The 15368-nt window shown below is 39.0% G+C and overlaps 1 protein-coding gene across 3 annotated transcripts in view; it reads right to left on the bottom strand.

Moving 5' to 3' along the window:
• NFIA (nuclear factor I A) overlaps nt 1-15368 on the bottom strand; it is a 401134-nt gene that overhangs the window by 40269 nt on the left and 345497 nt on the right. For 2 of the 3 annotated variants that reach the window (XM_005678336.3, XM_005678337.3), the window contains exon 10: nt 1990-2081. The exons of the other annotated variant lie outside the window; for it this stretch is intronic. In XM_005678336.3, the coding sequence (XP_005678393.3) occupies nt 1990-2081 (92 nt within the window). The remainder of the gene's footprint in view (nt 1-1989; nt 2082-15368) is intronic. 3 annotated transcript variants of the gene reach the window in all.

The raw sequence follows: 15368 nt of genomic DNA, 5'->3' as shown, positions 1-15368 counted from the left end.
TCTCATAAGACAACTGGGGATGGCTTTTTCCAAGCCAAATGTGGCAGGTGTCACTGTGATAAGAAACATTTAAGCTATTGTCCCTATGATGCCAAATATTTAACAGAAACCCAAAAAATTCAGTTCCAGATGCCAATATTGGGCCTACATGACATCATTCATCCAGATGCGTAGAAAATCTGGATTTTAAGAATTGAATTTTTGTGGTCAACATCATGAAGACTCAGTTTGTGGGTTAAATAAGGCATTTGTGAAACAAGGCCATATTGGAATAGAACACGTTTTGATTATAGAGAAACAAATTGAATGGAATGTAGGGTACAATTTCAGCGCAGTGAACCACAGCTTGTAAAAAAACACTATGTGAAATACACACAGGGCATTTCCAAACTGCATTTTTGAGGTTCCTAATGAAGTAACCTGAGCCCACTGGTGCTTTGAGAAAAGAAATCATCCAATATAAAGCTACTGTCCCCAATTTTTCCCTTCTCATTGAATTTGTCCATGTAAGACAAATGTACAAGAAATGTTCTACTTTAATGCATCTGAGGTAATTATTCCACTTCAAATTCAGCAGTTAAGTATTTGAAGGTGTGGGAAAGTAAGCAATAAACTTGAACAATTTTGTGGGGAGTATGGAACAGGCAATGTTAATCCCGGATGCCGATGCACCTGCCCCCTCCTCCCCTTCCCTCCCTTGCCAGTTTCAGAAGAAACAGCAGAAGTGGGAAATCCAAGAGTTAACTTTTTTCCTCCCCTCTTTGCTTCCCCTCTCCTTACAGCTGCCTCCTCCCAGGCTGTACTTTCTGTGACCCTGCTTCAGTGTAGGAAGGCTTCAGATGCAATGCTGTTTAACCCGCACTGTCGACACAGCAATAAACTAAAATCTTTTACAAAGAAAGCAAATGGACCCAGGAAAGCAAATCTATTTCGTTCATAAGCACCTGCTCATAGTGTTACAAACAAAGATGAATAGTTAGAAATTAGGCATCTGGAGATTGTACACCACAGCACATGCACAAAACATCTTGGAGAATTTTTTCAAACACTGTGTTGAACAGAACCTCAAAGGGAAAACATTTTCTTTATGTCAATTCTGATAATATACAGTCACATTCTAGTTAAGAAATGAGAGAGGAGCTTCTTCTAAAACTTGTATCTAATTCTATTTTACAAATCTCTAAGTATCTTTATAGCTACTACCCTGGAATTCTAAAAGTCTTTCAGTGTTTCTCAATTCACAGCAGCTATTTCAAAACTTTTAAAAGCGAGACTTTCTCCTTGACCTATACTAGCACAAAACACATCTACTGAAAAACAAACTCTAGATGTCCTGGCAAACTCTATTTTTTTCAATCACCTACCTCAAAACATGACATTAATTCACATCCATCCCCTCCCACCCCACTGGGGCCAGCACAGCCAGTAACAAATACCTCCTATTTCTGCACCAATACCAGCAACTTAACAGGGCTCAGGAACTCTTTCTTTTCCTTTCTCTTAGAAAGACTGTCAGGGTCCTGGGGACCCTATAACGAGTACAGAAGAGTGGCTGGCCCCCCACTCCTAGCATGCACTCTGATGTCACTGGCAAGCAGAGTTTACTTTCCAGGTTCAATAAGGGGCCTACTTCTGTCTGCTCACACGCGGAGACACGGATTCCTAAAAGAGGGAGCACACTCTATCCAGCCCTGGGAAAATTTTCTTCCCATAGCAAAAGCAGGTCTGGCACAGAAACCCTCCTCTTCTACCCCCTCAATACAAGAAACAAAAATTGCAGGCACTGTTTTCCATGATTTCTGAGAACACATGGAAAGGTGGCTGAAGGGCCGGGACAAGGTCGGGGGATGGGGGTGGGGGGTGGGGTGGGGAGGTAAAGGGAGGAACAGGGACTGGGAAACGCAGCCTGTGGTGGCGAAAGATGAGTTACAATGCACCTGATGAATAAAACAAGCTGCACCACATACAGAAAAGATGAGAGCGGCCCACCTGTGTCTGTTGAGGGATATTTACAAAGCTTGGATCCCGTGGTCCAACACTGACGAATCGGTTTGCGGGGGAGGTGCTGGGTGTCGAATAGGCTGTGAAGGGAAGGGACACATGCGTTCAGGAAGCGGCACGAGATTGCACACGCAGACAACACCAAAACACACAGTCTCCGAGCCTACGCAGCTGATTAACAAGGAAATGTGCAAACACTGCAGCTAGCAGAGGGACCTAGCTAGCGAGGGCATTTCAGACAGTCCGAAAGGAACGGGGGTTGGCTTCCAAAGACTGCTGGAGTAAAACGGCGTCAAACTGGTGCTCAGATGAGCTCTTTTCTCCTTCCGTCATACAAATTAGAACATGCAGGACATTTGCAAAGTATATTTTCTGAGTGAAACATGAGTTCTGGGGCCAGAAAGAGATATCCTAGTCTTTAAAAGCACAGGAGGAAGAAATTAGGTAGAAAGGGGAGGAAAGCAGTTCACTTTACAATCTTGCTTTTCACACTATTACCGTCCTAAAGATCATGGGATGTTCCTGTTCCTCTATCTCTAAATACAATATTAGAGTCTTTACAAAGGGACTGGGTTCTCCAGAAAGGTGGTGGAAAACCATCTAGAGGACACTGGCTTTACAGGCTTAGTGGGGTGTCTAGAATTTTACGATCACAAAATGTGCTTACAGTATTAACATTTGTAGTCTTCCCATCCTAGAACCTTTCTGTTCAGGCACAGACCATCAAGACCCCATGTAAACCTGGAACCTCAGGTACCACACTTCAGCCTACTATACTTTTCACAGTACATAAATGTTCTGTTGCTGGTTTTTATACTTATATTGAAGAGCTTCACTCTACAGAGAAAACATTCTGTAGTTTTAGTGTTTCGTTGGCTCATATATACAAATGGACATTTTTTTTCTGGTGTCCTTCAATTCACCTCTTAACCACAAACTCCAAGGATTTATTCATAGTCTTTCTTTACTAGAATTTTTAGACAATTACTTGATTTCAAATTTCTTAACCATACTTGTAAAAAGCCTAAGTTTTCTGGACTAACACAAGACATGCACTATCTAAAAGATGAAAAGGATTTGCACTTTTTAAAAAACACAAATAATTGAAGGGATAATACCAAGTTCCTTTGCCAGATATTTTCCCGTGCATTAACATCATCTGCCTCTCTTCCTTTGATTTTCTGTTTTACAGAAAACTGCTCAGACTTCTTGTTTCCCTTGTTAAACACATCCAGAGACAAAATTTCCAACCAATCTGGCCCAAGTCCTATTGGTCTTAGAAGTAAGTCACCCACGCAGCGCTGTGATGGTCATGTATTATGGTTGTGCTGGAACAGAAGAGGAATAAAAGGGTCCCCGGATATCTATTAAGAAGAAACTTTTTTGTGGCTGTAGTATTTGTTTGAGAAGAATTTGTCCTATAATAGCTTTATCTAAAATGATCTGATTGTATGATACATTATACTGTCTAGCAACTGATTTCTTCCCCAGCCCATCCTGTCAGATTAACCTGTACAGATTTGAAAAATACATTTAGTTATTCTGTATGTGCCTCTCACTCATTGCTATGGGGAAATTTACTTTTTAAAAAGCTCAGTCAAATATTCTTTATTAATGGTTTCATTCAGCCTATTGCTCTACTTTGATGCACTTTCAAAAGTCTTAACAGAAAGTTTTATACTGAAAATGATGGGCTATAATCACCTGATAGTGAATTTATCTGCTCCTAGGGCACAAAGAGGATGTGGGAGAGAGAAGGAGGACACTTGTCGATAAAATAACCTGTTAAGCCTATTAGCAATTAGGAGGGAAAAAAGTATTTTCTACACGTGCATAGGTAGGCAGGTTGAGAAGGAACAAAAAGGCATGAAGAGTAAGTTACGGTTCTAAGGGTGAAGTGACTGATGACAAATGCTGAACCGTAAGGCCTTGGTGTGATGGTCCTAGCAAAGCTGTGTGTGCATGCCTGCACTGATCATCACAGATATACACAGGATTTCCTGTGAAGACTTGACTGTACTGGTGACATCCCAGCAAGCATGCTGGCTGATCCTAGGGAACATATGCTTTTTTTTCTTTTATTTTTTGTGTGAAGATAGGTCTTCACTTACCATAAAAGTGCTTGTCTCTCAGTTGTGTCCGACTCTTTATGACCCCATGGACTGTAGCCTGCCAGGCTCCTTGGTTCATGGGATTCTCCAGGCCAGAATAGTGGAGTGGGTAGCCATTCCCTTCTCCAGAGGATCTTTCCAACCCAGGGATCAAACCCAGGTCTCCTACATAGCACTAAATCTGGAAAGGTCTGTATTACATTTCATTCTCTATTTAATATTTTTGTCAGACATAAATTTTGCCATTTTGAAAGGAGGTTTAGCATCTAAATAATTGAGCCACTCAAAATTACCATGAGACTAACAATTGGCTCTTGTTTCTTCTTCAGTCAGGAGACCAAACATCCCAGGAGGCCCTTAATGCTCTCATAGGCTATTAAAACTGCTCCAAAGTTGTTGTTGTTGTTGTTGTTGTTGTTGTTGTTTTTTAAGAGCTATGCTGAGAGAGGTGGTAAGGTGTTTGCCTTAAAAAAAAAAAAAAGATATTACAACTATAAAGATCTGGATGTTTTGGAGTATCCACGTCACTGAATGGGACAAAAGGTGCTCAGGGAAACTTATTCTATAGAAAGTTGATTCTCGGAAAAATCAAGGATACAGGAAGAACAAGGGAAGGAAGAAAGAAAGTCTGGCTTGTCTTCCATTACTGTAGTTTCAATAAGCAGAGTGTTCACCTATAACAGGATGCAGTTCCAGAGATGATATGACATAGGGTGAATTTGATTTTTCCCAAAGAATCAGTGGAATGAGGGAGTTATCCTGTTGAACAAAAGCCTCAGTTGAAACTTTCTGAAACAATCATATATGTCATGGTGAATCAATTACATATGCCCAGTTAAGTGCTTTCAACATGAATATAAAATGAAGTAAAGGGGGCTATATGGTAATTAATTAAATACAACTGTGCTTACTATGCTCTTATATTACATTCATTATCTGTCTTAATTATAATTTTTGTCTCTTTACAGCAACAATCAAATGTTGCAGAAGGAGCTTCAGAAAATCAGTAAGTCCAGAAAATAATTTTCTGGGAAGAAATTATCAGGTATTTTTTAGAACTCTGGTGGGAAGATTCAGGGGCATTTGATGATTTCCTGATAAAGTCAACCGGGAAATCAATTTGCTTATATAACCTCATTGTAAAAGTCCTCATGACAAACATGACTATTAGAAATCAAAGTATTGATTAGTTGTCTGCTTTGGAAACAGAAAGTGTTTGCTTTTTTTAGCAGCCATTTGACCTACATGAGCAGCAGCATCATGGTCCATTTTCCTAGCCTTATGAAAAAACATTTCTATAATAAACACCTGCCAGCTCTTATATGGGCTAATCTGATCATATTTTTTCTCTTCCTATGTATTACTTCAGATTATCCAAGAGTCCTAGCCTTAGCCACAGAGGTAAGTATCAAAATTTCAAGTCAGAATCTGATCCCATATCCTGCTGTGTTGCCCACTTACCATATGCATTGCTAATTCTAAAATCCTTCAGTTAGGCAGTACAAGTCAGGCCTCAGTATGAGCAACTGCAAAACAGTTCATGAACAATTCTTTCTTTATATGCAATTGAGCCTCTGCGAATACTGGAATCTATCTCTAGGGAGATTGTAGGATGGCCAGGCAGAGTGGCTGAGATCACCCGTTAGCTTTGCTCTTTACAACTGGGCAGGTGTTCCCTGGAAGAACAGCTTCTATGTTCTCAGAAATGGATGTAACTGACTGCCTGTGAGTCCAACTTTTGTTGTTCCCAGGTTATCTGTTTTTTTTTTTTTTTTGCCTCTGAATAAGAAGGAATAAGGGAGGTGACCGAATAGAGGAATCACGAGTTTCCAGATGAATCAGTTTGGAATTTGGAATAGCCTTGACCCAACAATCATAAGCTGATCGTAGGGCTAAAAAAGTGGTCCAACTGTTCTGAATAAAAGATAGTTTGAGCTTTCCTGTTTTGGGGGAAAAATATGACTGCAAAACAAGATACTGAGACATTAAAATATCTGTACCAATGTCAGTTGATGGTTTCTTTAAGATGAAAACAGTATTAGTAAAACCACTCAAATCTCACAAACTAGAAAATGTGAGTGCATCAGCTTGTTTTGAAAGTAGGCAGCCAGATTCAAGATCTAATTCAAATTTAGCAACCCCTGAAAAGCAGAGACATTACTTTGCCAACAAAGGTCCGTTTAGTCAAGGCTATGGTTTTTCCAGTGGTCATGTATGGATGTGAGAGTTGGACTGTGAAGAAAGCTGAGCACCGAAGAATTGATGCTTTTGAACTGTGGTGTTGGAGAAGACTCTTGAGAGTTCCTTGGACTGCAAGGAGATCCAACCAATCCATTCTAAAGGAGATCAGCCCTGGGATTTCTTTGGAGGGAATGATGCTGAAGCTGAAACTCCAGTACTTTGGCCACCTCATGCGAAGAGTTGACTCATTGGAAAAGACTCTGATGCTGGGAGGAACTGGGGGCAGGAGGAGAAGGGGACGACAGAGGATGAAATGGCTGGATGGCATCACTGACTCGATGGACGTGAGTCTGAGTGAACTCCGGGAGTTGGTGATGGACAGGGAGGCCTGGTGTGCTTTGATTCATGGGGTCGCAAAGAGTTGGACACGACTGAGTGACTGAACTGAACTGAACTGTGTGTCATCACTGGAAAACAAGAGAGAAAATTACAGATTTCTGTGTAGAGCCAGGGTGTGAAAGGAGAGCAACCCTTTGGAGGAAGCCCTCTCCAGTGTCATAGAGTGGCCACCAGGAGGCTGAGTGCTGGGGCTCACCAGCCTGAGGACAGAGGCACCCAGCTCCTCTGCTGGGGTGGGAGAGAAGGGCATGACCCAGTGAGGAACCCTGGCAGAAAAGATAATGTAAGAGAGCTAGTGTATTTTGATTTTCTTTTTATGTGTGTGTGTGTCTTAGATATTTGTCTTAAAAAAATTTTTTTTATTGAAATACAATAGATTTACACTGTTGTTTTATTAATAGTTTCAGGTTTATAGCAACATGATCCATTTGTGTGTGTGTGTGTATGTGTATGTATATATACATAAATAAATAATTTCTTAGATACTTTTCCATTATAGGCTATTGCAAGATACTGAGTATAATTTCCTGTGCTATACACTACGTCCTTGTTAGTTCTGACATTCTGAATTTATTTCCAGACACAGGAAGCAACAAAGTCCCCTAAACCCTGGCAGACACAAAGTTTGAAGAGAAGTTTGTGTTCTGTTCATGAGAGATGCCAACTATCTAAAAGGAAGGAATATCCAATTTCTCATTCTCTTAATCTAAAAGGAGGGAATGCCCAGTTCCTCATTCCCTCAAACTCTACCAATTCTAACTGTTGCGGTGCATCAAGGAGAAATATCTTATGTATTCCTATTTTTCCTCTCTCTCTTTGTCTCTCTCTTGCTCTCATGTAAACACTTCCTCCGTGCCAGACTCTATGCTGAGTTTTATGGGAGATAAAAAGATGAGCCAGACACACTGCTATCCCTGAAATGTTAGCGTCTAGTGGGGAGAGATGAGTACAGAAAGTGAAAATATGAGTGCCTAAAAGTAATATACATAAAAATCGGTGGGGTGTTTAAGGACAGAAAAGTGACACCTGGCAGGGGGAACAGGAAAAGCTTTGTAGAGGAGAAGGAGATGGCCTTCGTGACGGGCGGTTAAAGACATGTTAGTTGGCAAGTTCAGATGAGCCGCGGGTTACAGAGGAAGATGCAGGAGCCAAGGAGCAGAGGTGCAGGGTGGGGCTGCCAATCGTGGAGGGAAGGAAGAAAAGATGGGATGTTGCAAATGACACTTTGCCATACGGTCTGGAAGATGAAAAGTTGAGGATTGGGGACTTGAACGTTTGAAATTGAAGGAGAAAAAGTCCACTGAATTCTTCTTGAAGAAATAATTTATAAAATAATCAAAGATACCAAATTTTAAACACCATTAAGACCACTAGGGGCTTCCCTCGTGGCTCAGATGGTAAAGAATCTGCTTGCAATGAGGGAGATCTTGGTTCGATCCCTGGGACAGGAAGATCCCCTGGAGAAGGGCATGGCAACCCACTCCAGTATTCTTGCCTGGAGAATCCCCATGGACAGAGGAGCCTGGCAGCCTACAGTCCACGGGGTCACAAAGAGTCAGACACAACTGAGAAACCGAGCACAGCACAGCGTAAGAACACTAGGCATCCTAACACTGTAAACCTTTCCCATCCTATCTCAAAATCAGCATGCACTTCACATGTTGTCTTGTGTTCAGAAACTCAAGACATTTTCACATGTGGGGATTTTTCTTTAAAAACGCTAGACAAAGATTCAATTTCATTCAGCTAGATTTACTGTGATTCCACTACCTGCCCAGGAATGTGCTAGTTACTGGACCAAAGTCATCCGAACAAGTTTAGGAATGGAGACTTGAACAGATCCCTGTGTTTTCAAACTGCAAGTTTATTAAACGTTTATCAGTGACACCTGACTGTGCATCAGAATGCATGCAGTTGCAAATTGAAGCAGTGAGGTGACTAAATACCTAAGTGAAATAATTCCTGGAATCTTAACTGCACTATCGTATGTTACAATACTATTTTTTTAAAAGCCCTGTGAAAAAAAACTTTCGTTTGTAAAAAAACAAATGCAGAAACTATTAGAAAATAGATTAAGTATTAAAATATTAGTCGCTCAGTCGTGCCCAACTCTTTGCGACCCCATGGACTGCAGCCCACCAGGCTCCACTGCCCATGAGATTTTCCAGGCAAGGATACTGGAGTGGGTTGCCATTTCCCTCTCCAGGGGATCTTCCCAACCCAGGGTTCAAACCTGGGTCTCCTATACTGCAGGCAGATTCTTTACTGACTGAGCTACAATAGATTGGGTACTTTCTAAATGAAACCTATTACAATTGACTCATTTGGGAACTTGAACAGCACTATTTCTTGCCAGGTCACAAAAAAAATGCTAGAGGATATTGGAATGTTTTCTCCTTTGAAGAAATATATGGGTATTGACAAATTTACAGGACCTAGGTTGGCATTATTAATGTAATTATAATGCCAAAGAAACACATTTAGCCTTTGCTGACACATGACCCAATATTCAGAGGTTTGGAAATTCCCACGTGATTGAATGGATGTTGCAATTTTTGTCCAGATATTTGGAATCTAGAAGATAACCACATTGAATTTCCATTATTTTGATCACGTATGTGAAGTCAGTTACCTCATTCTATTATCTCTGCAGATCTTTTGTCTGTACAAACAAGTTACCAACAACAAAAAAGACAGCCTTCAGGGCATGAAATTAAAACCTACTTATTGCTAGTATATTATTACGGAATAGCATACCCACAAGCCTTCTTCCTGAAAATCTAAAGAATTTGAACTTTAATATATTAGCATTACCTAACATGTATGGCAACAATTTGCATGAAATGTTTAATGTGTCAATAGTTCACAAAAGTCACGAAAAGAATCAGTTTTGGCAGATGGCTTTGCTCTGCTGATCTCTCCACTTGTGTTAGGGATCTTAATAGCGGGTAGGGCTCAAATGACATCATGATTTGGAATGATATGTTCAGAGAGGAAGGTATAAGACAAATTCATGTGTGCACACAGAGAGAAGGGAATCAGAGCAACTTAAAAACTGGACGTCTTTTGACTTTGTTACCAAAATCTGTGTAATGAAGAGGCACTTAACAATGAGTATTTCCTGTAAACAACCTATTTATACTGCCTATAATATTCTTTTTCATAATGATTTAAAGGACAGAATACAGCTTTGTTTCAGTTCATTTCAATTTATTTCTAATGACTGATCCACATTCTATATCATTTATTTTTATGTATACGCTGTGTGTTATTTAACTGAACATATCTATTGATCAAAAACAACCACGTAGATGGTAGGCACAGGTGAAAGTAATATTGAAGAGCCACAGGGAATAAACCCTGGCTTCAGCTGGGGTTTACTAAAAAAAGAAACCAAGATCAATATATTGGATCCCTCCCTCTTGAAAGGCTTCTGTAGCCTCTCCAAAGGCAGTGTAACTTTGGAAACCCACTTCTGGGACTATATTCTCAACCAATACTTAATAGCACATATAAAGACTTACACTCCAAGATGTTCATTACAGCATTACTTATAAGTGCAACAAATTGGAACCAATGGATAAATTGATGTTTCATCCATACGTTAGAATACTGCAGTCATTAAAAATGTTTTAAAATAATAATGACACCATGATATCCTTATAATATGAAATGAATAAAATTAGTTTATAAAATTATATATATGTATATACACATACATACGATCAGTTATGTTTAAAATAAGCACAGAAAATGACTGGAGAATATACACAGAAAGTGATTATCTATAAAGACTGGAATTATGAGTGATTTCAAAATACCTTCTAGTAATTTTTAATCCTAAATAAAGACAAACAGAATCTGAAAACCCCAAATATAAAAAAATAATACTTAAATCTCTCCTGGGTTAATGTTATGATCAGATCCATATATAATTTCTAAGGGTATAAACTGGCACAGCTTTTCTGAAAAGCAGTTTGGTAATGCATATCAAGGGAAATATCTATACTATCTGCACTAGTGATTCCAATCCCAGAATCTATCCTGATAAAATTATTCAAGTTGGGGACAAAAATATATGTTTGATGATTTGCTGGAGGATATTCCATAGGCAAGGACGGAAGATAATGTTCTGTGGTAGGAGAATAAGTAAAAATTATTTAAAATAACATTTCCTAGCTTTTCCTTATAAAGTAAGAAAAGATGTAAAATACTAGTTAAGAAAATAACCTAGAAAATATTATATGCAGTAGGTCACAATAATTTTATATGAATATAAGCATACACAGAGAAATGCACTGAAAAAAGGGAAGAAAATCAGACTAAAATGTCAATTAGTAGTTGGTTATAGGAGAATATAATTTTTAAAATACTTTTCTATATTTGTCAATTTTCCTACATTGCATTGCCATATATTATCTTCATGAAGAAAATCTTAAAACTCATCTGTCATTTCTGTCATTTGAAATAGGAAAAAACTGAGGCAAAATAAGACATGAATGGGTTATGATAACTTAAATAACCCAAAGGAACGTGATCATCCATTATCTGTTTTCTTTTGTCACTCATTTCTTCTTGACAAAGTTCAGTTCTTATTTTTTCTGCTCACGAGTTCCTCTGTTTTTCATCCAATTCAATGTACCCAGGAGTTTTTATAAGAATAATAGAAAAGGTTTTTTTAATGGCATATCTTGAAATATAGTTAAGTGGTAGACCTGGATTCGAATTCTGGTTCAATCTCAGTTTCCTCTTTTTAAAAAGAGGGCTAACGATTCCAATTTTTCAGATTAAAATAAAAATCGTGCAACTAAGGTTAATACATATGAAAACACCTATCAAAGGGCCTAATTTGCAATAATTATTTTTCTTTTGCACAGTTAGACATTAAAAATTTGGGTTGTACACAAAGTAGAAATGCTCTGCAAAAAAGTATTTACCGAAAATTATAACTTAAAGATAGCACATGTACATTTGTATCCAATGGGGTTCCTAAAGCAGAACGTGTCATCGCTCAGTCGGGTCCGACTCTTTGTGACCCCATGGACTGTAGCCTACAAGGCTCCTCCGTCCATGGGATTTTCCAGGCAACAGTACTGGAGTGGGTTGCCATTTCCTTCTCCAGGGGATCTTCCAGACTCAGGGATTGAACCTGGGTCTCCTGCATTGCAGGCAGACGCTTTACCCTCTAAGCCACCAGGGAAGCAGAACTTGTGAGCAAATAATGGCTACTGAGGGTAAAAATGTTATCCTTGTACTAAATTCCATGCTCTCTGGGAGGGAAGAAGAATATAATTCTCCACCAGAAAGAGCACATATTTTTTGCTATCATACCCAAAGTTCAGGTGAGTGCAATTAAAAACTAGATGTACAAAACTTACCAAGGCTTTTCTGGATCACACCCATTTCAACCCCCTTACCAGACCCCACTGTGTGAGTTTTGGTCACTATAATTAGTGATTGAGATTTAAAGAAAAATTTTAGTTTACTAGAAAGATACTTTTAAAAGTAAATAAATCAAATTTGACATAAAAGGGGCTTTAAAACTCAATAATCTCTTTTATTCTCACTGGGTAAGGTACTTAAAACCTCCCAACAAAGCAATTTCTATCCCTCAATACTGCAATCAAGTGTATATATACATCCCCCACTCTATAGTAGTATATGTTCTATACATACTGTTTCTGAGCACTCTCCTTTGACAACTTAATATAACTCAAAGATTATTCCATGAATTCATATACATCCATCCTTATTTTTGACTTCCCTGGTGGCTCAGATGGTAAAAGTGTTTGCTTACAGTGCAGAAGACCTGGGTTCGATCCCTGGGTCGGGAAGATCCCCTGGAGAAGGCAATGGCACCCCACTCCAGTATTCTTGCCTGGAAAATCCCATGGATGGAAGAGCCTGGTAGGCTATAGTCCATGGGGTCGCAAAGAGTCGGACACAACTGAGCAGCTTCACTTCCACTCTTATTTTTAATTTATTTACTTATTTTTATTTCTGACTGTGCTGAGCCTTTGTTGCTGTGCGAGCTCTTCCCTAGTTGTGGCAAGTGGGGGCTACTCCCTAGCTGCAGAGCACAGAATTCTCATTGCAGCGGCTTCTCTTGTTGTGGAGCATGGGCTCCAGGGCACGTGGGCTCAGCAGTTGCAGCTCCCAAGCTCTAGAGGATAGGCTCAATAGTTGTGGCACACAAACAGTTTCCCCATGGCATGGCATGTGGGATATTCCCGGATCAGGGATCGAACCCGTGTCTCCTGCAATTGGCAGGCGGATTCTTTACCACTGAGCCACCAGGGAAGCCCCATCCTTCTTTTCAAAGGGTTTTCTAATGTATATCATATTAGTAGATATTTGGATATTTTGGTTTCGATCCCTGGGTTGGGAAGAATCCCCTGGAGAAGGGAAAGGCTACCCACTCCAGTATTCTGGCCTAGAGAATTCCATGGACTATATAGTTCATGGGGTCGCAAAGAGTCGGACATGACTGAGCGAATTTCACTTCCACTCCCACTCTTTTATTATAATCACTGTTGCAGCGAATACTTGATGTATATCTTTGCTCATATGTCCAACACTATGTATGACTTACATTTAAAATTTATATATATAAATATATATATAATAAAATAGTCCTCTGAAGAGGTTGAACCAATTTACAGTCCTCTAACAGTATAGGAGAATGCCTATTTTTCACACACTCAACAAGATTATGTCAAGATACTTTTCTATATTATTTGAAAGGTCTTTCTCATTTCAGTATTTCAAAAAAGTCTGTCCTATGTTTTTGTGGTACTTTAAGGCTTAATATTTCCATATTATATTTTTTTGTACCACCTGGAATTTATTTTGGTATAATGAATTTTATTTTTTGTGGATAGCTACTCAGTCATCCCAATATACTTTATTGAATAATTCTTTTCCCTCTTCCATATGAAAATGTCACTATTATCATATCCTAAAATACTGCAGTTAAACTGGTTTCTTTCTGATTCAGAAGAATATAAAAAATTAAAATATAATGGGGATAGAAGCAGTGCTGGCTGAAGAATAAAATTCAATGTGGAAATAGAGAGATCAAAGTAAAATATGTTCCCTGGCACTAAATAACATCAGACATTAACTTAAGAGTAGATAAGAAGAAGGAGGGAGCTCTCTGGAATTGTTCAGTATCCTGTATGTGGTGTTGGTTGGAAGAATCTATGATGTTTTAAAAGCTCATAGAACTGTACACCAAAGGGTGAATTTCACTGAATATAAACTTTTTAAAAAATTTAAAAACTAAAGGAAGAGTCCAGGTACCAGTAAAGAAACACTATTTTATGAAAGGAAGCCACTAACTTTTTAAAAATTCTCTCTTGTCATTATCCACTGGCTCTTCTCTGAAAGGAAATACAGTCCTTATATCATTTAAAAATTGTGTATATGACATATTCACTGACTTGTTCTAAATTCAATCACTGATTAAAATTAAACATAAAAAAGTGTTGATGAAAAAGAGAGCCGTCATTATTTGGGTGGAAACTCAAGAGAGTAATTCTTCTAAGCATTCATCAACAGTCCAAGCTCTGCAGAGCCCTAAGGAACAAAGAACATCTGCCTTTAGCAATAGCTACTGTTTTCCCACCTTTTCGCTATTCTTTGCTTATCGCTTTCCTTCTGCTCTCTTTACTTTCCCTGCTAACAAAAAGTTATTCTCAGCAACGGAAACTGATCCACCCTGAAGTATAAATGACCACTAGTATCTTCCTTTGTACTTCTCCCGTAGGATCTGCACTGCAAACTTGGAAACTGGGCTAAAGTGAAGATCCTCAAAGGATGCTCTGGCCAAGTGTATGAACTGCAGGTTCAAGGTGGCTGGGTGTGAGTCATGATGCTGCTACACCTGACTGAGTGATCTTGAGAAAGTTATCTATCTCTTCACACCCTGTGTTTCTCAATTAAGGTATTTACTTTTCAAAGTATGCACTTCACAGCATTAATGTGAGGATTAAAACAAGATAAAACATAAAAAACAATTTTTAAAGTGCTTGGTATTAATAAAAGCTCAACATTTTGTTGGGTTATTAATTTCAGACAAGAATAGGCAGTTTGTGGTTCCCTGGTAACTAGAAATCATGTCATATTGCTTTGTAATTTGGCTACAGTAGGAGCTAGCACCATGCGACCATAGGATTATTCTTTTTCATCTAGATGGCTTATTGCAGTAAAGAATCAGCCTGCAATGCAAGAGACACAGGAGACATGGGTTTGATCCCTGAGTCAGGAAGATCCCCTGGAGAAGGAAATGGCAACCCACTTCAGTGTTCTTGCCTGGAGAATCCCATGGACAAAGGAGCCTGGTGGGCTACAGTCCATGGGGTTGCAAAAGAGTCGGACGAGACTGAGTGACTGAGTGCCCACGCACACTGTGGGATTATAATCTTGGGAAATTCGAGATTCCATTCTCAAATCTCAGTTTCCTTATCTATAAAATCCTAACTTTCTGAGTCTTAAGAAGTTGGAAATGAGATAAAACATATGTGTAAAGAGCTTTGCTAACCAAAAGGCACTGAACATATGTTAATTATTATACTAGCAAATTTCAATCCCGGTCAGAGATTATTACATCCTTGATTAACAGGTTCAAACTCATTCATACAATGAATGTATACAAAATTCATCAGAGATATAAAA

This window comes from Capra hircus, chromosome 3 (assembly GCF_001704415.2).
Source record: "Capra hircus breed San Clemente chromosome 3, ASM170441v1, whole genome shotgun sequence".
Lineage (NCBI taxonomy): Eukaryota > Metazoa > Chordata > Mammalia > Artiodactyla > Bovidae > Capra > Capra hircus.
The sequence above is the reverse complement of the archived record's forward strand: the minus strand, read 5'-3'. Positions and strand labels throughout refer to the sequence as shown.